Genomic DNA, 24,063 nt, shown 5'->3' on the forward strand with positions numbered 1-24,063 from the left:
AGAAAATATTAATGCAAATTAAACTTTGTCTGCATGTAATTAAAAAATAATTTATCACTATATCCCTCAGTTTAGGAATCAGGGTAATTTAGTTTGGGGTGTTAAGACAGAGCTGAAGACAGGTCCCTTGAGGAAATCAATTAAGATTCTGGGAATTTGACAAATAAATGAATCAATGAATGAATGAACAAGTCTTTATTAAGCACTTACTTTGTGCCAAGTACTTGCTTAGTTCTAGGAATATGAAGAGCAAAAGCTCTCAGGGACCTCACACACTAATTGAGAGAGATAACACATACAAGAAAATTCAGCAAAGCATATGAAGATGTCTAGAAGTCCTAAGGATATAGCAATAGGACAAGTAACAGGGTCTATTTAACCAGAAGAGAGTGTCAGGGATCTTTAGGATACAGAGTCAGGGCATATAATTAGATCTGGTGTTGTTCCATCTCACTGAAAGAATTAGAGCTGGTAATTCCTAGATCATTCAAGCAATGTGAACAGGCTTCCTATGTGATTGCAAGGGACTGGGTCTGGGCTACCCAAGGATTTGGGGAGAGAATTAAGGGAAAGGAAAAGAAGGGAGAGACTCCTGATGGGGGAATTATTCTGGTCAATAAGGTCTAAGGTTTGATGATGATTCCTGGTTTCACTAAGGTCAGCCCTCTGGAATGACCTAATAACCTACTCCTTTCATGATTAATGTTCTCACTGAGGAAGCATTTATCGAGGAATTTATATGAGTACTTGCTTCCATCATTATACTGTAATCATTGATGTATTTATAAGTCTTACAACCAAAGACTTTAAAGTGTTGTAATAGCTAGCATCTCATTTGTCTTCATAGTAGCTTTGTAAATGGAATAAAGAGTTGATTTTATTGTTCTTATTTGATAAATGGAGTAATTGAAGCACAGGCATCAGGACACCTGCCTGGAGAGGAAAGTTACTAAAGATGATTTAAGAAGAAAACTAGGAATCTACACATCAGGCTATAGTGGGTGGGTATGGGGGTGAGGGTCTTAATGGGACAATGGATTGGATGAATTTAAAAAATCTAACATGAAACCATATTTTGCACTTTGGGAATGTAGAGATCATTTCTAGCATCTGTTGTGTTTTCTTGAATCAGAATTTATAGTTTTTCATTACTTTTGGTTCTCATACTTTTTTAATAGCTGGATGGTTTGGGGTAGGGGGCTCTGCCTTCTAGACTTAGCTTCCCACTGTGTTCAGCTCTTTGGTTCCCTTGGATTGTGGTTGAATTGGTCCTTGGTGAGTGAAGAACTCCAGCATGCTCTCCAGTGTGCAATGTGTTTTCAGGAGATCTTTGTGGTTGTTTCCTGATTATTCAGGGCTTCTTGTAGATGCTTGGAAGATTGGTAGGACTCTTAAAAATTAGCTATCAGGGATAGTTCCCTCTACTCATATGGTAGCCTATTTATATCTACATCTTAGTAAAAAAATTGAAAGACAAAGTGGTGCCAAATGGCACTGGTCAAGTGTTGAGACCCTGGATATCTTAGAATCAGCCAGAGTCAGAATAAGCAAAGCCCGTCCGGGGATTAGATCTAGCAATCTCCACAACTCCTTCCTCTCTCTCCACCACCAAAAGAGTGATCTTCCCTCCCTTACTCCACCCTCTCATCTCTCTCTTTTCTTTCTTTGTCCACACCCACTGATGCAGCACAGAATAGTTGGGGAAGGTCATTGTCCAAGCTTATGTTAATAGAGAATTGTCCAATTGATAATTAGCCCTACTGTGCTAGGTCACCTTACATCTGCTCAGTTCTAGCCCTTTACAGTCAAGTCAGATAATCCTTAGTCTTCCAAAGTGGATTTGGTCACTATATCTCATATTATGATTCTTTAGATATCTCTAAATGGGCAAAAGGGTCGTGTCTTGTGGTAGCTCTGGATTTTGGAATATGGAGATTGTCTTCAAGCCATGGTCCTATGGGAGAATAGCTGGTAGCCAAAGTATTTATATCTACATCTTATTAAAAAAAAAAAATTGAAAGACAAAGTGGTGCCAAATGGCACTGGTCAAATCAGATAATCCTTAGTCCACTTTGGTCAAATCAAATAATTCTTAGTCCTCCAAAGTGGATTTGGTCACTACACCTCATATTATGATTTTTTTTCCTTCCTTCCTTCCTTCTTTCATTCTTTCCTTCCTTCCTCCCTTCACTTCCCTTCCCTTCCCTTCCCTTCCCTTCCTTCCCCTCCCCTCCGCTCCCCTCCACTCCCCCTCTCCTCCCCTCCCCTCCAACTCCCCTCCGCCCCCCTCCCCTCCCCTCCCCCTCCCTCCCTCCCTCTCTCCTTTCTTTGTTTCTTTCTTTGTTTTTCTTTCTTTGTTTCTTTGTTTCTTTGTTTCTTTGTTTCTTTGTTTCTTTGTTTCTTTGTTTCTTTGTTTCTTTCTTTCTTTCTTTCTTTCTTTCTTTCTTTCTTTCTTTCTTTCTTTCTTTCTTTCTTTCTTTCTTTCTTTGTTCTTTCTTTGTTTTTCTTTCTTTGTTTCTTTGTTTCTTTCTTTCTTTCTTTCTTTCGTTCTTTCTTTCTTTCTTTCTTTTGATTTGTTCAGTAAATGTCAAGTGTTTGAGGCTGGATATAACTCAGATCCTCTATGTCATCTAGCTGCCTCCAGCCCAGTTGTTTTTCTTCCCCTGAAAAGATGTCACTTTTCTACTATGGGAATCATATTTGGAACTTAACCTATGGATGCCATAATACTTTAGTGAATCCACTTACTAGTAAAAAAAAAAAAAAGAAAAATTCCAAGCCTGGGGGACAACCAGGGAAAATACAAGGAGTTGGAAAATGGAATATTTTTGTCCTAAGATTAGCAAGGAAGCCAGTCTCATGGATAAAAAGTACATGAGTAAGGCAGGGAAGAAGAGAATCAGGGGTAAGAATTCTGGACAGGTGGCAGTGTGAGTTATAAAGGGTTTGAATGCCAGAGTATTTTATATTTGTTTTTTTGAGTGATAGGATCACATAATTTATTTAGAACTGAAAGGGATCTTGGAAGTGATTAAGTATAACTTTATTTTACAGAGGAGGCAATTGAGGCCTAAAGAGAGGAAGGGACTTGACCAAAACTAATATGTTCCTGATCAAGGATTTGAATCTCCGTTTTTTCAACCACAAATGTAATGCTGTTTCCACTCTACCACAGTGCCTGCAATTAGGATTATATCATTGTATTCTGTGTTAAATATACCATACTCCTCTCCCTCAATTTTTATTTCTAGTATTCCAAGGTTATACCCAAACTCTAGCAGCTTCTATCATAATGAAAAGGTTTTGAACATATTCTTGTTTACAGACTAAGTTTGTTTTTCACGTTTGCTAAGTATGAAGAACCCCATTATGCATACACTCGTGTCTTAGCGATGAAAAATTTGCCCATTGAAGCTATAAACGAAAGACAAACAGGATTCATGTTGTGCTTTTGTTTTTGTTAGAATCTCTATTTAAATAGCACTTTTTGTTATGCATACATTCTTATTAATTTTAATTCTGATAGCTTGTTGTTATATTCTTTGTAGTTTGATCTCGCTGAGTATAAGGTCTCATCTTTGATTTGTATTTCCCTTTCAAGTCTAGAAGAGTGCTGGGCATAAGTGAAATTTCAGCTGAAGATGTTAACAACCTATGGAACCTCTGGAGTCTGCTTCCAAGCAGGTTCCATAGGCCTTCAATATTTCCCAGAAAAATTGGTTCCCCCCCCCTTCCCGCCCAAGTATGCTGTTGCAAGTATTTTGGGTAGGTGGAGGGACAAGGACGCATCATCCTTGCTGATGTTTATCAGTGCCAGCTTCTTCTAATTTTACTCATTAAGCTTCCTTCAATTATTAGCTCATAGATTCAGAGCTAGAAGGGATCTTAGAGGTTATGTTATCCAATCTCTTCATTTTACTGCTTACCCAGAGAAGTTAAGTGATTTTCTGTGTATCATATAATTAGTAAATAGGGGAACTGATCTTTGAACTTAAGTCCTCTCATTCAAAATCCATTATTCTTTTTACTGCACCACACTTCTGCTTTCAAATTTTACACACACACACACACACACACACACACACACACACACACACACACACACACACACACATATTCTCTATAGCTCTTGAAAACAGGACTTGTGATAGACATGTGGCAATGACAGAAGGGCAGATTTTGATTCAGTGTAAGGAAGAGCTTTCTAATCATCAGAAAGGACCAACAACTGAATGTGTTGCCTCATAGGATAATGCCCTTCCCATCAAAGAATGGATCCAAGAAGAGACTGAATAACTCTCTATTAGACATGTCATAGAGGATACTTGCATGGGGTGGGAAGATGACTTAATATCCTGTAATATTCCTTCCAACCTGCAGATTCTGAGTCATATTGGCTTGCATTTGAAATTTTATTTTCTTACTTTTTTCAGAATATTTTGGTAGGGATTTAATTTTTTTCAGATACATGTAAGGATAGTTTTTAATGTTCATTTTTGTGAAACTTTGTGTTCCAAAATTTTCTCCCTTCCTTAACTTCTCCCTCCTTCAAACAGCAAGCAATTGGATATAGGCTAAATTCTTTTAAATATATGAAATTTTATTTTCAAAAAATTCTTTACATCATTTCAATGGTAAGAACATAGCACAGAACTGAATTTTATATCACAGTGTTTTGAATTGAGAAAAATGTTCAACAAGGAGGATTCTTGGATATCCTCCAAGCCTATGGACCACGAAAATTAAGAGAAAACCCAGAATTACTGTCTAATGCCCACCATTTTGGAATTAATTGCACTCTACCTATTGATTCTCTTTTCTGATTAACCTTCAGTTTTATCTGATTAGCTTGACTATGACTTTTCTATGTTTTTTAGCTTTGGTAAAATACAGTATTATCAAACTTCTCCACTAGGTGGCAGACCCAGACTAGGAGAAAAACACCCATTGTTATACTGTGTCCCAGACACAGTATATTTCCCATTCTCTACATTCTAGCCGCCCAGTTTTGGGCTAATTACAAGGGTTCCTTAATCTACACGATAGAACTGTTGCTCAAATCTTGCCTGTAAATTGAGTTTTAGAAACCAAGTCATTTCTAACTACACAAAATCATTTAAAACCTTTCTGTAGAAAAATATGTCCCAGCAAAGGCGACACCATTCCTTTGTAGAAAAAAAACTCATGGTTTGTTAGGATTGGACTAAGTGATTTCTGAGACCCCTTCCATAATTATAAGCGCATCCATCCTTTTGTAAAGCTCAATTTGATTCTTTTTTTGTGGCATAATACGGTTTTTTAATCTAAAATGAGAGACATCTAGGCACCATGTACTCCCTTCCTCACAGAACCACAGAATTTCAGTTAGAAGGGAGGTCAGAGTTATCTAGTTCAATTCATACTCAAACAATAATTACTTCTACAAATTCCTAATCAGTGGCCATCTAGATTTTGTTGGAACATCTCTCGTGAGGAAGCTTTCTTTAGCTTCTTGCTTATTTATACCAAGATGTCCTGCTAGCACTTCTAACTCAACATGGCCAAAACTGAACTCATCATTCTTCCCATCCTCTCATCCCCCCAAAAATCTTTCATTTCCTAATTTCTTAGTTTTTACTAATAGTATTTCATCTTTCAACTTTGACTGTACCCTCCTTCTGCCTTCTTTGACAGAGTTCTTGAGAGGTCTAGAGGACAAAAATGAGGGTTTGACTAACTTAAAAATCTGGTCTTCAAAAATATGGCCTTTACCAATAATGGCTTCATTTTTGGCCACGGAGATGCACATGATGTTTTTCAGTTGTTTAAAGACTTATTAACAATTCTGATCCTCTTTGACCTGCCCAGCATTATTTAGCCCTTAGTTTGTTGAATTGAGCTATATTGTATCTTACATTGTTTACTTATCCCCCCCCCCCATGAGTCGGGGAAGATTATGATTATGTCTCTCTTAGAATGCAGATAAACATAGGACTATGGATATTATGATGCACAAAGAAGTTGCACAATCAAAACTTGCTAACTATGAGAGAGGCAAATCTTTTGACTATAACAAGACTTCTGGATTATATGTGGATTTCAGAGATCTTCCTCTCAATTGGTACCTTTGGACACTTGAGAGTTGGCAGAATCATCAGGTACATGCAGTCTGAGGACTGTCATAGGATCTTTGTCTAGTAGAGAGATGGGAGGGTTTAAGAGCCAGCCATCTCTCTGTCCCATCAGTGGCCACTGTGTTCCTGTTGTTTTGAGAGGAAGACAGATGAGTATCTCTACCTTCATAAAGTAGCGGAGACATGAATAGCAGAACCTTCTATTCTTTTCTTTCTCTGTTCCAGGTTTTCCTGGTCTGAAGCCTTGTGTCATTCACCTCCCAGATTCATTCAATTGCTATTTGATTTTTCCCCAGGGATAAAATGTTAATTGCTGGACTCTAAGTTTTCTGCATCCTGAAGACTGGACAAGAAGTTAAGCAGAAAAAAAAATTCTCCATGCTGAGAGGATGGTTGAATCTCATACATCCATTGCAAACCTGTCTTTTCCCGGGAATATTTGCTCAATCATCAAACTGTTTTTACTTCATGTAAGACTTTCCAAGTACTTGTTCATAGTCCTCAGAGTTTACCATCAAAGATTGGATATGCTCATTTTACTTAAGAGTGGAAGACAGAGAGGTGAATTTGTGCCATCTTTTTCTTGCTGAGGTGGTTTGTGCTTTTGGTTAAAAAATGATCCTTCTTTACTCTTCCTCCTTCCCCCCAAACCAAGCCTTTATAATGCCCTCGCTAAACTTACTCTTATCTCCTGGGAGAAGTATGTAGTGATGGTGGAATCCAGGATTGGGAATGGGAATTCACATAATCCAAGATTGTTGGTACTTTGGGGTTTGGATATACTAGTTACTTGGCCATTTTATGTCAAGTTCCTTTTTTGTGTATCATAATGAAAAGAAAACTTCCTGAATTCACACTCATGGCCCACTCATGGATGTCTCCTCTGAGGCTCCATTGCTTGAAGCAGGACTGGGATTATCTTCTTCCTTTGGGCTTTCCTCTTCTTCATTCTGGGCAAAGACACCTTTCACTCTCCTTCTTCCTCTTGGTGACTTCTTAGCTGCTGCAAACAAAAAGCCAGACACTGCAATTAACACCAGGGTAAGGAAAACTTTCAGAAAAGGGCTATGTAGTTTGTCAGATGTGAGAAATGCTAGAAATAATAGACACTAAACTACATCAGATCTGGGGCTGGGATCTTCCCCTGGGCAGGACAAATTGCTCAGCAGACACCCATTCACTTTATTTCCACACATTTTCCTTACTGTCTAGCAATCCTGCTTGCCTATTCTTCAGAAGTCTGAGCTTTTTGGTGGCCCAAAGCAACCCATACAGTGTCTTCTCTCACACTTTGCTTTGTTTTTCTAAATTATCTTCTCAATCACAACTTCTAGGCCTTCTATATGGAAACTCTTGGCCAGATGTTAAATAAATTAAGATAAATTAAGTTATACTAAGCTGTGAATGATCCATTATCCAATTCTTTCAAGAGTGTTTGGAGATAGGAAGCTTGTTAATTTAAAGAGCTCTATAATTGGTGCCACGTAAGGTTGGGGCAGATTAAACAATCTTTTTGGGAATCCTTTTGGGAAATGCAACCAGATACCTAGTTTTATGTTCTTAGTCAATAAGCATTAGGCAGTCTTCTGGACTATGGTGACAATTACTTCTGAAGGGATGTTATCCTCCAGACACATAGGCATTGATTCAGGTAAAATGTATCTTCCTGAGGTAGGATGCATTGACGAGAAAGGAATACAGAATCTTTGCATTTTAAAGCTAGGAGAGACCATTGTATTCAGTTCATATCTGAGCATAAATTCCCTCCACTCAAAAATATTAAATCAGTCTTATTACAGGATTTGGTTTTTATTGCCTTAGTTTGATAATCAAATTTGGGAACTGGATGACAATTGGATGACCAATTACTAAAGAAACAGATGTCAAGAAAACCCATTCAATGTCCAAATTCTAACAATACAAGTCAATCTTCTTTGGAAAACTCTAAAGGCATAGGAGGGTCATCTTTCTGAAAATCATGCAAAGCATATAGAAGCAACCTAGTATGGTGGAAAGTGGTGTTGGATTTAGAATCAGAAGAAACAGAATGCAGTGCTTTTTTCTGGAAGTTGTGTTTATCCCTTTGGTGCTGGGCCCTCGCTGATTTTCCATTGGCTGATAGAAACATCAGATGTTTTCCTCCTTGTCCTAAAACTCTCTGTTCCAGGGGTGGCTCGACAATATAGATTGGGCATCTTTCTTCCAAAATGATTCGATTTTCAGTGAGTCTTGTCACTATTTCCCCTGACTACTTAGGAATAACAGGTGTAAGGCCATAGCCATTTATTTTTCTGCTACTTTGTGCTTAGGGCATTTGGGCAGGAAGAATTTCCTTTGAAGGTTTTGGCTAACTTTGAAGAGATACCTGAATTCAAAATAAGGGATTAGTAGCATTTACTGGGCCTTTATGCTTCCTGTGTGGCAAGTTCCAGATCTCCAGTGTAGGCAGCTACTTTCAGGGAGGTAATCCTTACTGTTGTAACCTCAGAATTAAATTACATCTCTTGACTGCAGAGTCCCTTAAAACCAGGGGCAAAAAACAAAAACAAAAACAAACCACATGGGGCAACTGTTGGGTGAATAAAATGCAGGGTCTAAAGTTAGGAAAATTTGTGAGTTCAAATTTGAGCTAAGGCATTTACTAGCCACGTGACTCTGAGCAAGTCATTTAACCCCAATTTCCTCCCTCCTTCTCTCCCCAAATCCAAAACAACCAGGAGTTTGCTGGTAAGACATTAGGGAAGACTTTCTCACATTGGAAGGGGCACATATTTTGGATGTACGTGGGTGAGGACCTGGAAATTCTACCTTGTGGGCACTTTCTATGCAAAGAACTGAGCAGTTGTGTGGCCAAGACCCATGAACAGTACTTCCCAGTGTGGTTTCCAGGTTACAATGAAGCTAGCTCTATGGGAGTCCTATCCTGGTAACAGACAATTGGTTTTTTCTTTTAATATTTTCATTAAATAAGAAGGAGTCGATTAAAAGGAAGGAATCAGAAGACCATTGTTCACATTTGGTTTCTGATATATATATAAGCTGTGTGATGGTTGTTCAGTTTTATCTGTTTGTGATCCCATTTGGGGTTTTCTTGGCAAAGATATTGCTATTTCCTTCTCCAGTTCATTTTCCAGATGAGAAACTGAGGCAAAAGAGTTAAGTGACTTGCTCAGGGTCATATAGCTACTAAGATTTCTGAAGCTATATTTGAACTCAGGTCTTCCTAACCCTAGGCCCAACACTCTATCTACTGTGCCATATAGATGTGTTGTAAGTCACATAATTTGTCAGTACCCCCGCTCTCTTAAACTATAGGTTAAAAATGAGTTGCTGATCTCCATCAGTGAAGGGTGTTTCCACAATGGGAATTACCCACACTGATTAAAAATACTCATTTGGACTAAAAAAGAAAATATTTAAAATGCGCAAAAGGAAGTTAAAAACCAAACTCCATGTCAGAGGCTGAGCCCATTCACTGTCCTATGTATTCAGGAAAATCCATCATGACTAAAATTGCACAGATAAAACTAGGACTGTCCTGCCAGTGCCCCCAAACTGTGCCAAAGCAAAGAACTGACTTAATAAACCCACAGTTTCCCCACCCATGGCCCCTTGTGGCCTGTCTGTACCCTTTTGCAAAACATCTGGTTTGCATGATGAGGCAGGATGCAGTTACTGAGTTCAGGGCTGCATAAAGCTTGGTCTTATCAAGGACAATTTTCTGCTTATTCACCAGTAGGAAATAGCTGTATAACCCATGCCATTGTTGGAAAGTCTAACTGCTACAGCTGGTCTGGAAAATAAACAGGAGTTGCATAAAAGCTTTCTTCAAATGTCAATAGCTTATTGTGGAGTGTGTGGCCTCTGCTGTCAATCCATGTTTCTGGGTATTGCTTGGATAAACACTGAGGGACTCGCATGTATTAGCTTATGTGTGAAAGAGAGCTCTTTCAGAGTCCCGGTTGCCAAGCCGCCGCGGCTAACCATTAGCAGGAAGTTCCCTGGATTGGAGAGATACGTGGGGTTCCCAATGTACAGGGGACCGTGTCTTATCACAGGGAACTCAAACCCCAATAGTATCACCCTAGGCAAATGTTTGAGCAGCACGAACTTCTTGTGGTGGGAACAAACAGTCAGGCTTCACCTTCTGTGGCTCTTCCGCTTTTAAAAAGTTCAGATCCTAATCCATCAAGCCCAGGGGTTTGGGCCCCAGCATTCTGGGAAGGGGCCGGCAACAGTTTCTGACACTTGATTTGGAACTTTTGTTACAAAGTAGGATAAAGGCGATAGCAAATTTCTTTGTGTAACACCTTAACCTTTTGATCTCACATATATGATTTCCATTAATTTTTTTTCCTTTCTTTCTCTTCCATAATGCCTTAATTCACTTCTGCTGGAAGTGACCTTATAGATCATCCAAGCCAACCCTTTCATTTACAGGTGAGAAAGCTGTTCCAGAAAGGGTAGCATGGTATGATATATCCTGCTTGATAGAAGGTAATTTTCTTAAAGGCCAGGACCAGGTGTTTTTTTTTTTTCCCTTAATTTATCTCTAGTGCAAATGCTTATTAAGATGTCTACTCTATACCAGGCACATAAATAAAAAAGTCAGACAATACCTGCCTTTAAGGCACTTACATTCAATGAAGGGCATAGAATATGTTCATAGTGCTTTATAGCTTATGAAGTTTAATTTTCTCATTTCTGGCTCTGTTCAGTTGAACATACATACTGGGCTGCTTTGCAGCAATTCAGATAGTTTTAGCTACAACTCTGAGTAGGTAGATGATAAATATATCCAGAATTGCTAGGAGATAAATTCAAACATGATTAGAAACCAGAAATAACAGTAGCAACCTGAGACCTCGCTATCCTTCTCCCCTACCATCCCCTTCTCTCTCTCCAATAATGTTCTTCACTCCCTTGGAAAAGCCAGCTCTTAACTCTGGGTCCTCTTCCCTTAAATTTTATAAGTTCCCTTATACCTTTACTCCACAGATCTTGTCCCCGTTTCCGTTTCTTCGGCAATCCTTGTATTTTATCCTTCACACAAAAATACCTTAGGTCTTCTCCTTGAGGATCTTGGTTGGTTCCTGGATCATAATTAGGAGCCACCTGAAGCACATGAGAGATATTGCTCAGGTTAGGACAGAAAAGGTTAGGACAGAAAAGGTTAGGACTTCTAATCCTAAGTCATAGAATCATAGAGTTTGGAGCTAGATGAGTTAGAGATTGTGCAATCAACCCCATTTTATAGATGAGTAAATTAGGGCTCAGAGAGGGACACACAATTAACAGCTGAACTGAGGTTTGAACTCAGCTCCTCTGGCTTCAAACTATGATTTCATCCTTCCCTTCTTGTTATCTTCCCAGGTCATTCTTATGAAACTTTCCCTGTGGTGCCCCTGTCTCAGAACAAACCTCACTGTCTGAGGTATCCAGCTCATCAGACTCGGGCTTCGAGGACTCAGCATGGTTAGTGTCTGCAAGGCAAAAGAAAGAATGTCAGGCGCTTAAATTTAGTGAACAATGGCTTAGAAGGTCAGCTGTTCAGGTCCACATATTATTTCATTGCAATAATGGGTTTTTCCCTTCTTTAGAATCACCTACTATAGAAATCCCGCTGTAACTACCCAACAAGTTGTTGGTGAATCTTGACTTGAAGATCTAGGATGAGGGGAATCTATCACCTCTCAAGAAAGCCTGTTCCACTTTTGGATAGTGCTAATGGTTTGGGAGTTTTCCATCCTGTTAAGCCCAAGCTGGCCTCTTTATAGCTTCCTACAAGTGCTTCTAATTCTGCCCCATGGAGCCAAAAAGTGATAAGGTTATAGGAACTGAATCTCTGGTTTTATAGGCTATGCACCTGCAGGTATTTAAGGAACTTGAAGGTGAAGAAATTTCCTTTATCAATTCAGGTAGGAACTTTCTCTTCAGTTTATTTCCTTTGTGAGTTGCCTTGAGCACTGAGAAATTAAATGATTTGTTCAGTCACACAGTCAGTTTATGTCAGGTAGAACTTGAAACCAGATCCTTCTCAATTGGAAGCTGGCTTTATCCACAATGACAAACCTAATCTTTATTCCATATGACAGATAGTTGAGTAGAGCTTTTATGTCCCTTTAAGTGGTTCTTCTCCTCTTCCTCTTCCTTCTTTCTTTCTCCTTCTTCCTTTTTTTTTCTTCTTCTTTTAAAAATAATAGCCTTTTATTTTCAAAACACAAAAATGGTTTTCTTTTTTTTTAATTTTTTATTATATATTTTTTTATAATATTATCCCTTGTATTCTTTTTTCCAAATTATCCCCCCCTCCCTCTACTCCCTCCCCCTGATGACAGGCTATCCCATACATTTTACTTGTGTTACAATATAACCTAGATACAATACATGTGTGTAAATACCATTTTCTTGTTGTACAATAAGCATTAGATTCCGAAGGTACATGTAACCTGGGTAGATAGACAGTAGTGCTAACAATTTACATTCATTTCCCAGTGTTTCTTCTCTGGGTGTAGCTACCTCTGTCCATCATTGATCAAATGGAAGTGAGTTGGCTCTTCTTTATGTTGAAGATTTCCCCTTCCATCAGAATACATCCTCATACAGCATTGTTGTTGAAGTGTACAGCGATCTTCTGGTTCTGCTCATTTCACTCAGCAACAGTTCATGTAAGTCTCTCCAAGCCTCTCTGTATTCCACCTGCTGGTCATTTCTTACAGAGCAATAATATTCCATAACCTTCATATACCATAATTTACCCAACCATTCTCCAACTGATGGACATCCATTCATCTTCCAGTTTCTAGCTACAACAAAAAGAGCTGCCACAAACATTTTGGCACATATATGTCTCTTTCCGCTCTTTAGTATTTCTTTGGGATATAAGCCCAGTAGTAGCACTGCTGGGTCAAAGGGTATGCACAGTTTGATAACTTTTTGGGCATAGTTCCAAATTGCTCTCCAGAATGGCTGGATTCTTTCACAACTCCACCAGCAATGTAGCAGTGTCCCAGTTTTCCCACATCTCCTCCAACATTCATCATTATTTGTTCCTGTCATCTTAGCCAATCTGACAGGTGTATAGTGGTATCTCAGAGTTGTCTTAATTTGCATTTCTCTAATCAGTAGTGATTTGGAACACTCTTTCATGTGAGTGGATATAGTTTCAATTTCTTCATCTGAGAATTGTCTATTCATATCCTTTGACCATTTATCAATTGGAGAATGGTTCGGTTTCTTATAAATTAGGGTCAGTTCTCTATATATTTTGGAAATGAGACCTTTGTCAGAACCTTTGCTACAAAAATGGTTTTCAATATTCACCCTTGCAAAATCCAAATTTTTCTTCCTCCCTCCCCCCATCCCTTCCCTTAGATAGCAAATAATTCAATATATGTTAAACATTTGCAACTCTTCTGTATGTATTTCCACATTTATCATGCTGCACAATAAAAATAAGATGAAAAAGGAAAAAATGAGAGAAAAAAGCAAGCAAATAAAAACAAAAAAGGTGAAAACACTATGTTGTGATCCATATTCAGTTCCCACAATCCTTTTTCTGGATGCAGATGGTTCTCTCTATCACATTTATAGAATTGTAGGCTTTTATTCTCTAGAATAAAATGTCTTTCAATTGTTTCTCATATGATGTGGACTCAAATCTCTTCATTATCCTAGTTTCTCTCCTTTGGATATTTTATAGCTTATCAATATCCTTCTCACACCATGGAGTCAGAATAGTCTAATGCCCTGGCCACATCTTGTTTGTACAAAGCTATTTGCATGCTGTCTTTATTATCAGACTATGAGCTTCTTGAGAACAAAGGCTGTTTTTAAAAAATCATTTCTTTGTATTTATAGTGCTTAGGACAGGGTATGTAACTTCAATGCTTATTGACTTGAATCACAGGATCTCCTAAATAAAATTCACAATCATTTATAAGAGTTCAACTTAACAACCTCCACAGTAATAACTTAAGAATGTTTAGTATTCAGATTAATTGCAGTTGGATGAATTGCCCATTGAACTGCTCCAATAATTTAGATATCACAGATGTATACTGAATTAGGTAAAAAATTTTAAGTAGCAGGAAGAGTAGACTAGATTACATTTGGGAAATTGCCTAGCCCTTTAAATGTTCTCATCTTCTTAGAAACAAAACCCAACAATTTAAGTCAACAAACATTTATTTGGTTCCTATCAGGTGTCAGGCACTGTACTAAGCACCAGGGATACAAATAAGGGCAAAACCCAGTCCCTGCCATTCAGGAATTTAATCACAATTTAAGGGGGAGACAATATATAAACAACAAAATGTCAACAAGATATAGATATCATAGGTTGGAGTTAATATCCAGAGGGAAGTCACTAACATAAAGAAGGACTGAAAGAGATTTCTTATAGAAGGCAGGATTTTAGTTGATTCTTGAAGGAATCCAGGAAGCTAGGAGACAGGGGCTTAGGAGGCAGAGAATTCCAGGCATGGGGGACATGGGGTAGTGAAAAGGGAGGGAGGAGTGGCAAGTAGAATCACTAGATTGTATAGTATGTAGAGGGGAACAAGATGTAAAGAGACTGGAGAAATAGGAAGAGCCAGGTGAAGAAGGGCTTTAGAAGGCAAACAGAAGAGTTTTTGATTCTGGAGGCAATAGGGAAAGGGAGGGACATTATGAGACTTTCACTTTAGGAAAATCATTTGGATAGTTGAGTAGAGGATGGACTGGAGGAAGGGAAGACTTGAAACACTGAGCCTATGCAGCAGGCTTTTGCCTAGTTCAGGTATTAGTTGATGAGGACTTATACCAGAGTGATGGCAATATCTACATCCTCCCCAGGAACAGCGACTATAGGCATGTACCAGCACAGCTGGCCAAATATTTGAAAACAGCTGTCTTGTCATCCTTGAATCAATTCCTTTCCAGGTTAACTGTTCTTAGTTTTTTCAGCTGATCTTCAGATAGCATGCTTTCAAATATCTTTGCTACACTGATTTCTATCATCAGGTTGGTAAAGTATTCACTTTGCTAATTAACTTGCCAGAGTAATTACTAAAAGAACATAGAATGTACTTCCTGGTTTCAAGACCCTGTTATAATCTCACTTTTTTCTAGAATTCTTTCCCTCAAGACTTAGAGAAGAATTAATGCAAAGTGAAATGAGTAGAACCAGGAGAACATTGTACACAGTAACAGCGACATTGCTTGACAATCACTTAGACAATTTCAAAAGACTTATGATGAAAAATAATATCCACCTCCAGAGAAAGAACTAATGGAGTCTGAAATAGATCAAATCACACTTTTTTAAAAAGCCCTTATTTTTCTTGTTTTGTTTTTGGTCTGTGTTTTTGCTAATAAAATGGCTAATATGAAAATGTTTTACTTACATGTGTTTTATATATATATATATATAAAACTGTTTGACCTCTTAAAGCAGGGGAAGTGGAGTAGAATAGAGAATTTAGAGTTCAAAACTTAAAAAAATTGAGCGTCAAAATTTTTTTTATATGTAATTGGAAAAAATTTTTAAAAAGTCTTTCCCATCCCACTCCTTTAATGCTAATAACTTTTCATCCGTTGACAATCACCAATATGTCTTGTATATATCTTGTGTATATAGTTGGGTTTATGTTGTATTCTTCATTAGATTGAAAGTCCTTGAGAATAAGGATTGTCTTTTGACTTTCTTTGTATTTCTAGTGCTTAGCACAGGGTTTGGCATTCAGTAGGTGCTTTATAAATGCTTGTTGACTGACTACTTTTTCTCATTTTTACTCTATAAGCAGTCCACTTCCCTTTCCAGTCATCCATGTCCTCGATTATGTCTGGTTTCTTTCATAACCAGAATGTCAATATGGATGTGGTTCAGTTCCTCCAACAATATGTCAATTCGTTGACACTTTGCCAAATAGCTCACATTAAAAATATGAACAATTAAATTAATATTTGTATATGGTATAAGAACTGTGTAAACAATACCTTCTGTACCCTGCTTCATCACTAGAGGAGCAGAAGGGAGAGAGGAGCATGTAAGAATGGGGATTATTTTGTATTTCCTATTTCTTGGGCCTTAGTGCTATGCCTTCCCCTTTCTTCCCCCAAATAGTCATAATTTAGTGGGATGCCAGCCTTCTGGCAATGCTTCTGTCTTCATGAAGCTAGGATAGCAGATACAGTGTGTAGGTTCATAATATATTTAGAAGATAATAACAGGCTTTCTCTCTGTCTCATTAGGATATAGCACTTCACAATGGTGTGCAAAATGTCTTAGAGTGAATTGAGCCTTTATTAGTCATAGTCTCACTTGATTTGTACTGAAATAGAATAAAAATAAAAATTATCCTAATTTTACAGTCACTTTTCTACTCTCCATCTCTTAGGGGATGTAGCCTTGCTCATTTAGACACCTTGCTGAACTGGAATAGGGAATCATCCCACTTGGGGAATATAATATCAGGTTAAACCAAGTCTGGACCCAGGAGAGAAGTTTCCTCATTAACATGTCATTGTCATCTTAGTGTAAAAGAATATATTCATTCCATTTTTGACAGCTGCTTTTTAATGTTGGAAGAGGGAGGGAACTTGAAGAACAAGGGACAAAGACCCCAGGCTCAGAAAAAGGAGCTTAAACATGTCAAGCTTTCCCAATTTCCCAGTTTTCCAAGGGTCAGCGTGGCCACACCTCCAATCCCGATCTCCTGATTTCCTCAGGATCTTCCTGCTAGACCCAAGGCTCAGTTTACATAGTGAGTTGGCAGTGACCAAAGCAGTCCTAGGCCACATCTCTTGATGTGACTCTTGGTCTGGCTCTTAGGTAGTGGGTATAAAGGGAGATGATTTAGCCATAACAACATGGGGAAGGTTCAGAGAATGACTACTATCAGAAGGGAAGAAGTAGGAGGATTCTAGAGTCTCCATCACATACTATGATGCAGAAATCCAGAACTGGAAGGGCCTTCTAGCTTCTCCTCACCAACTAGGGAAATAGCTAAGCCATTCAAGCTACCCATAATGAGGTGTATCTTGGTTCTGCAATAACATGGCATTTGTATAACACTTTACATTTTTAAAATAAAACATTCATTACATAAAACATAAAGCACTCATTCCTTTCCAAAAATGTTTACCTTTCTGTCATCTTATCTTCCCAATGCCCATATGAGACAGGTAATGTAGATTTATTCTTTTTTTCTCTTACAGATGATGAATCATGACTCATATTGATAAACTGTCCAAAATCAATGACCTTTATGACATTATCCAAAACTATTTTGCAATTTTATCAGGTTCATTTTCAGTCTTCTCCTCTGCAAATTTGTGAAGTGTTATTCTCTATGCCTTTATCTTCATCGACAACAAGCAGATTGAATAAGGTTGATCCCCAGTTTTTGTTCATTTTGTGACATGATCAGTTTTCCCATCTTTATAATGGGAAAAATACCTATAATATCTAACTTATAGTGTGGTTATGAAGTCAGATGAAATGATATAGAAAAAGCATTTTGCAAACTTGAAAGTTCTAAATACATGTCACAAATAAATGTCTAAATAAATTCTTATTCTTGCCTACCTCTAAGTGATCCATTGAGATCATGTATATAAAATGCAACAAAATAGGAACAATTATTGTCACTCTGACATCCTCAAAGTTCTTTAATAAATAGATCTCTTAGGACTATAGGATCCAGAGCTTTAAGAGACCTTAGAGATCATGTAGTCCATTTTATAATTGAGGAAACTGAGGTCCAGAAAAGAGAAAATGGCAATCCATGGTCATCCATGGAATAAGTGGCAAAGATAATTATGCATTAAGCAATTATTTCACATTTTAGCAAAGATCATGATTGGGGGAAGGATTCAGAGCTGCCCCAGAATTGGAAATATAATCTGAAAACAACAAGAAATGAATGTCTTATTGCTATCCAATCACTATGCCAAATTAAGCTATTTAAAAATAATAACTAACATTTCCATAATGCTTTAAATTTTGAAAAGAGATTTGCATTGCTGGCCCTTAAGTCAGGAGGACCTGAGTTCAAATTTGACCTCAGATACTTAATATTTCCTACCTGTATGATCCATAAGCAAGTCACTCAACCCCAATTATCTCAGCCAAAAAAAAGAGATTTGTATATATTATCTCATTTTAGTTTCATACCAACCAAGAATATTATAGGCATTATTATTTCCATTATTGTTTTTCCATTTTCCATTTCATATTTCCGTTATTCTATTCCAAATTCCATTTAAATTTGGGACAGCTAGGGGGTAGAGTGGATTGAGCTCCAAGCCAGGAGTAAGGAAAACCAAGTTCAAATTTAATCTCAATACTTACTAGCTAGATGACACTGGATAATTCACTTAACCTACATCAGCCTTAGTTTTCTCATGTATAAAATGGGGGTAATAATAGCAACCATCTAAAGGATTGCTGTAAGGATCAAAAGAGATAATAATCATAAAGAGCTTAATACAATTCCTGGAACATATAAATGCTAGTCATTGTTATTGGAAAGCTGAATAAGTTAAATGATTTGTCCAGGATCACCCAGCTGCTAAGTGTCAGAGGTAGAATTCTGAATCTTGGTTCTCTAGACTTCCAGTCCATCAATCTGTCCACTGTGCCTCTTTCTTTGTTATTTTGGCGACTACTAGTAGGATTACCTGGTTGAACATCTGCTTCTTGTTTCCGGAGAGACAACCTCAGTCTGATTCCTGCTTCATGTTCAGCCTCATCTGAAGTGAGTTTGCTGGGATGATGACCTTGCGGAGATGGCATTCGCTCCTATGAAATAAAGTAGATGACAACAGTACTTAGGATCTCTAGTGCTCTGAAAGCTTCCAGATTTAAGCTGCTGAGCCCTCCAAACCTGGGGCTTAAAGAAACCCTCCCTGGTGTCCCTGCTACAGGGCCAGGCAACATTCAGCGGTTGTTCCATGCTCACTCTTATTTCAAGGACAGTCCCTTGGATATATGATATTTTTATAGGTTTTTCATGGGATTTTATATGAAGCCTAACCCCTAATTTTTATAGCTGATAAAACAGGTTCATAAATTTGAGTGGCAGAGCTAGGATTTGAACTTAGGCCATATTGTAACACTGGATGACTTTTAAGTCCCTAAGGACTAGCTCACCAAGGGTTTTTCTAATTCTAGGCACTAAGCTCCTTTGATTCAGTTTTTTTTTTTTTTAAAGGAGTCTTGTGAGACATTGTTTTGGGCACAGAAAATTTTATTTATTTAAAGAACAATCAATACAATAGTCTAGAAACCAGAGTGCATAACTGAAGAAATTTAGAGGCCTCTGAAGGCACATCAGGGTGTTTTGTTTTTTTTTTTCTTTTTAATTTAAACAGTGCTATCATTTAGTCTCTAAGTCTCAAAGTCCCTAAGTCCCATAGCTGTTATGGCAAAAAGAATAAGGAGGGTGCTAAGCAATTAACACTTAGTATTTCCTGTGTGGAAAGCTTGTTAGAGGGACAAGGATGAGGATTCTCATGTGCTCTCCCAGGACAGGGAGTATGTATTCTTCTGAGTATAGGTACTACAATACTGAACACATGGGGATAGGTAGGGTTACAGAATATGGGAAAACTTATTGACCAAACAGGCCAAGAAGAGAACAGGAATTGGAGTCATAGGAGTTAAGCTCTGTTTCCAGCTCTGTCACATAACAAAAAAATTAGTTTTTTTAAAAATCACTTTGATTTCTTTGTCTGATAATTGCCTGTTCATATATTTTGACCATTTATCAGTTGGGAAATGTCTTATATTCTTATAAATTTGATTCAGTTCTCTATATATTTGAGAAATGAGGCTTTTATCAGAGATAATTGTGGCAAAAATTTAAAAAAAACTTTAAAATTTTGTATAATCAGAATTATCTAGTTTTTATTTTGTAATGTTTACTATGGTACACTATTCCATACTCTCCTAATTTGCTTTACTATTATACCTTTTATGTATAAATTATGTTCCCATTTTTACCTATTTCTATACCTAATTTCTAACATAGCATTTTCCAGTTTTCCCAGAAGCTTTTGTTAAATATTGAGTTTTTGTCTCAAAAGTTTGGATCTTTGGGTTGATCTTTGGGTATGATGACTATGATCACATATTATATTTTGTACCTAATATATTCTATTGATCCACCACTTATTTTTTAGCCAGTATCAGAATGTTTTGATGGATAACCTATGTCAGATTGCTCACTCTCTCAGGGAGGGGAAAAAAAAGAAGGAAGGGAGATGTAGAATTTGGAACTCCAAACTTTATTTTTTCCCCTACTTAATAGTATTTTCTTTTCTCCAATTACATGTAAAGACAGTTTTCAAAATTCATTTTTATAAGATTTTGAGTTCCAAATTTTCCTCACTCTTTCCTTCTCTTCCTCTCTCTCCTGTCAGCAAGCAACCTGACATAGATTATATATGTACAATCATGCTAAACATATTTCCATATTAGTCATGTTGTGAAAGAAGAATCAGAACAAAAGAAAAAAAACCCATGAGAAATAAAAAACAAAAAACAGAAGTGATAATAGTATGCTTTTATCTGCATTCAGATTCCATAGGTTCTTTTCTGAGTGTAGAGAGCATTTTCTATCACACAAGTCTTTTGGAATTTTTCTTGGATCATTATATTTCTGAGAAGAATCTTGCTGTTACTATGTACAATGTTCTCTTAGTTTTGCTCGCTTCCCTCAGCATCAGTTCATCTGACTCTTTTCAGGTTTTTCTGAAATCTGCTTGCTCATTATTTCTCTCTTCTCCCTCCCCCTTTTGGGAAGCAATTGAGGTTATATGACTTGCCCAGGATTACACAGCTAAAAAGTATATGAGGCTGGATTCAGGTACTTCTGTCTCTAGGGTGAGTATTCTATCCATTTTACTACCAAGCTGCCCCCTCATTATTTCTTATAGTGTGGTAGTATTCTGTTACATTTATATACTACAAATTGTTCAACCACTCTCTAATTGATGGATATCCCTGCAATTTCCAGTTCTTTGCCACCACAAAGAGAACCACTATAAATATTTTTGTACGTGTGGGTCCTTTTTCCTTTTTTATAATCTCTTTGGGATACAGACCTAATAGTGGTCTTGCTGGAGCAAAGTGTATGCACAGTTTTATAGGCCTTTGGGCATGAAACTCAAAATAAAAAAAACTGTTTAAAATACATGCAGCTATGAAAAAATAGATATTATCATTTTTAAAAATCACTTTAAGATTGACAAAGCACTTTCTTCATAACTTCTCCTATGAGATAAAGTATTACTTTCATTTTACAAATGAGGAATCTGAGACTAAGAAAGATGGAATCATCTATCCAATATCACACATCTATTAGGTAGCAGACCCAGGATGTGAATGTGTCTTCTGACATAAAGTCCAGCAAGACTAGCTATATACCATTTTACTTGATGCTTCATTTTTCTTCACTGTAAAATTAATGAATTGATCTATTTGTCCTCTCACATTTTTGCCACATTTTATTATTCTAAGATCTAAGTCTAAGCTACTGAGGGGATGCATCTTAGACCTCAGGGCAAACTTGGGGATGGGCTAGGTGACAATGGAGTATAGATTACTATGGGAGCTTGGGGTGGGATAGGAGAAACTCCACTTAGAATGCCCTCTTTTTTTTTACTCATCCTTCCAAGTTTGAATCTTCCAAGATTACTTCAATCTTCACAGAACTATCTGTTTTTAAAAAAAACTCTGATTATACATGGGGTTTATACTCCATATTATATTATTTCATTGTTCTCTTTTTCAATGTCAGTCTTGTTTCCTTGGCTCTTTGAAGGTAGGGCATATTTGAATAAAACTTTCCTACAACATCCCCAACAAATGCTTAGGTCTTTGCTTAAAGACAACTGGGGATGGAGGGGACCCACTACTTCCAGAGGCAGCTCATTCCATTTTTTGTATAAAATTAATTGTTATGAGAGTTTTCTTTATATTAAGCCTGAGTTTGCCTTTATAATTTTTAGCCATTGCTCCTAGCCTTGTCCTCTGGAGCCAGACAAAAATGTTTAATACATCATGCAAGTGATAGCCCTTCAAATACTTGATGACAGTGTTCCAAGTCCTTTGATCTCAAATTCTGTTTTCCCTAGTATCAGCTTGTCATTTTGTCAGCATCCCTGCTACTTGTCTTAGCTGTAGATAACCAGCCACCCAGGTGATGTCACTTAAGGATGCTGTGAGACAAAATTTTGAAATACATTATAAAGGAATAGTTTGTGGACCTCTCAAAAAAGGATCAGTGATTGTGAAAAAATCAAATGTCTCTACCCATTTTTAAAAACCTAGGAGCTCTTTTTGTGTGGCAAAAAAAATGGAAAGAAAGTATATGCCCATTGATTGTGGAATAAATGAACAAGTTGTATAAATGAATGTAATGAAATATTACTTGTTAAATAATATTTTTAAAGAAAAATGTTTTAAGTCTTTTAATAAATTATTAAAATGAAGAATTCAGAGAAATGTGAGATGTATGAATTAAAGCAAAGTTTAAAAAATAGAATCATCAGAACAGTATGCAGGCCCACAAAAGAGTTTTTGAAAATGCTAAAAGAAACTTTACTGTATAGTAAGTGAAATGACCTATCTTGTTTCCAGAGGACAGATAATGAACCACATTTTTCTTTTTCAAAAGAGAGGTGATAAACTATGGCTGCACATACACACCCTGGTAGATGAGGTTCATTTTACTTACCTGTTTTAAATTGTTACAAGGCAGGGTTCTATCATCAGACGATAATGACACACAAAGGAAAGGCATTAAGAAAACATTTAAAATGTCATGCCAATGAAACTTGCTAACTTATGTGACAAGGTCGTTAAAGTAGTAAATCAGAAGAATATAGAAGAAATGATTAACCTAACTATTGACAAAACATGTGGTAAAATCTTATGTTATTTTGCAGAAAAGATGGAGAAAGACAAGCTTGATGGGATTAACTTTAGGAGAAGTTGGAATTGGTTGAATGGTTAAATCCAAAAAAATTAGCCATCTTGAAAGGAAGTATATAGGGAGATATCTATGCATATCTTGAGTTACAAACATTTTTTTAGTCAGTGATTTGGATAGGGTTTACCATAATGCTACAAATGACTAAAGGAAAAGAGACTAGCTTTCAAAAACCAGGCAGACAAGCCAGGAGAGGATAACTAATTTTCTTCTCTATTCAAGTTAAATAAATGTTGGCAAATGTTGAAACTATGGGAGGTATAGAAGTACATATTCCAGAGTCTGTCCTTAGAGTTTGCAGCCACATAGTTAACTAAACATAATATAGGAAAGAAGATATTAAAGGCAATCTACTGCCTAAAAAGCTCCAGAGGTTCTCTATTAGTTCTAGCATGAAATCTCCTTGGCATGTAAAACTTTTTTTTTTTTTTTTTTTTTTTTTTTTTTTTTTTTCCTGAGGCTGGGGTTCAGTGACTTGCCCAGGGTCACACGGCTAGGAAGTGTTAAGTGTCTGAGACCAGATTTGAACTCGGGTCCTCCTGAATTCAAGGCTGGTGCTCTATCCACTGAGCCATCTAGCTGCCCCACATGTAAAACTCTTTACAAGGTTTCCCCTTCCCATAATTTTAGTTTTCTTGAAAATAAATTATTTCCTGGCACTCTGAGATTCCAGCTTTCTTGCTGAGGTTTTTTTTTTTTTTTTTTTTTTACATATAATGCTTTTATGTCGCATCTTCATGCCTTTGTACTAGGTCATCCTCTCTGGAATATTCTCCTTCCTCACTTTTGCCTCTTAGAATCCCTGGCTTCCTACAAGATTCAACTTAAGCAGCTACCTTTTGAGGCAAGTCTTTTCTGTCTCCACCCTGCTATCCTATCACTCTCTACCTCAGATGCTGATGCCTTCTCCTACTATGCTCTGTATAATGTCTACTTTGTATATATCTTGCAAATGTCTATTTTTGCCCACA

General features: G+C 37.2%; 1 protein-coding gene across 2 annotated transcripts in view; it reads right to left on the minus strand.

The window, feature by feature from the left end:
• Window positions 1-4,582: 4,582 nt before the first annotated feature.
• The window catches only part of RBBP8NL (RBBP8 N-terminal like), a 68,835-nt gene continuing 49,354 nt past the window's right edge, over window positions 4,583-24,063 (minus strand). The window contains exons 11-14 of one of the 2 annotated variants that reach the window (XM_074288783.1): window positions 18,777-18,897; window positions 11,535-11,596; window positions 11,099-11,228; window positions 4,583-7,116 (exon numbers count right to left, since the gene is read on the minus strand). In XM_074288783.1, coding sequence (XP_074144884.1) covers window positions 6,971-7,116; window positions 11,099-11,228; window positions 11,535-11,596; window positions 18,777-18,897 — 459 coding nt within the window. In that variant the 3' untranslated portion in view covers window positions 4,583-6,970. The remainder of the gene's footprint in view (window positions 7,117-11,098; window positions 11,229-11,534; window positions 11,597-18,776; window positions 18,898-24,063) is intronic. The other variant, XM_074288784.1, reaches the window with a different exon arrangement.

This window comes from Sminthopsis crassicaudata, chromosome 2 (assembly GCF_048593235.1).
Source record: "Sminthopsis crassicaudata isolate SCR6 chromosome 2, ASM4859323v1, whole genome shotgun sequence".
Lineage (NCBI taxonomy): Eukaryota > Metazoa > Chordata > Mammalia > Dasyuromorphia > Dasyuridae > Sminthopsis > Sminthopsis crassicaudata.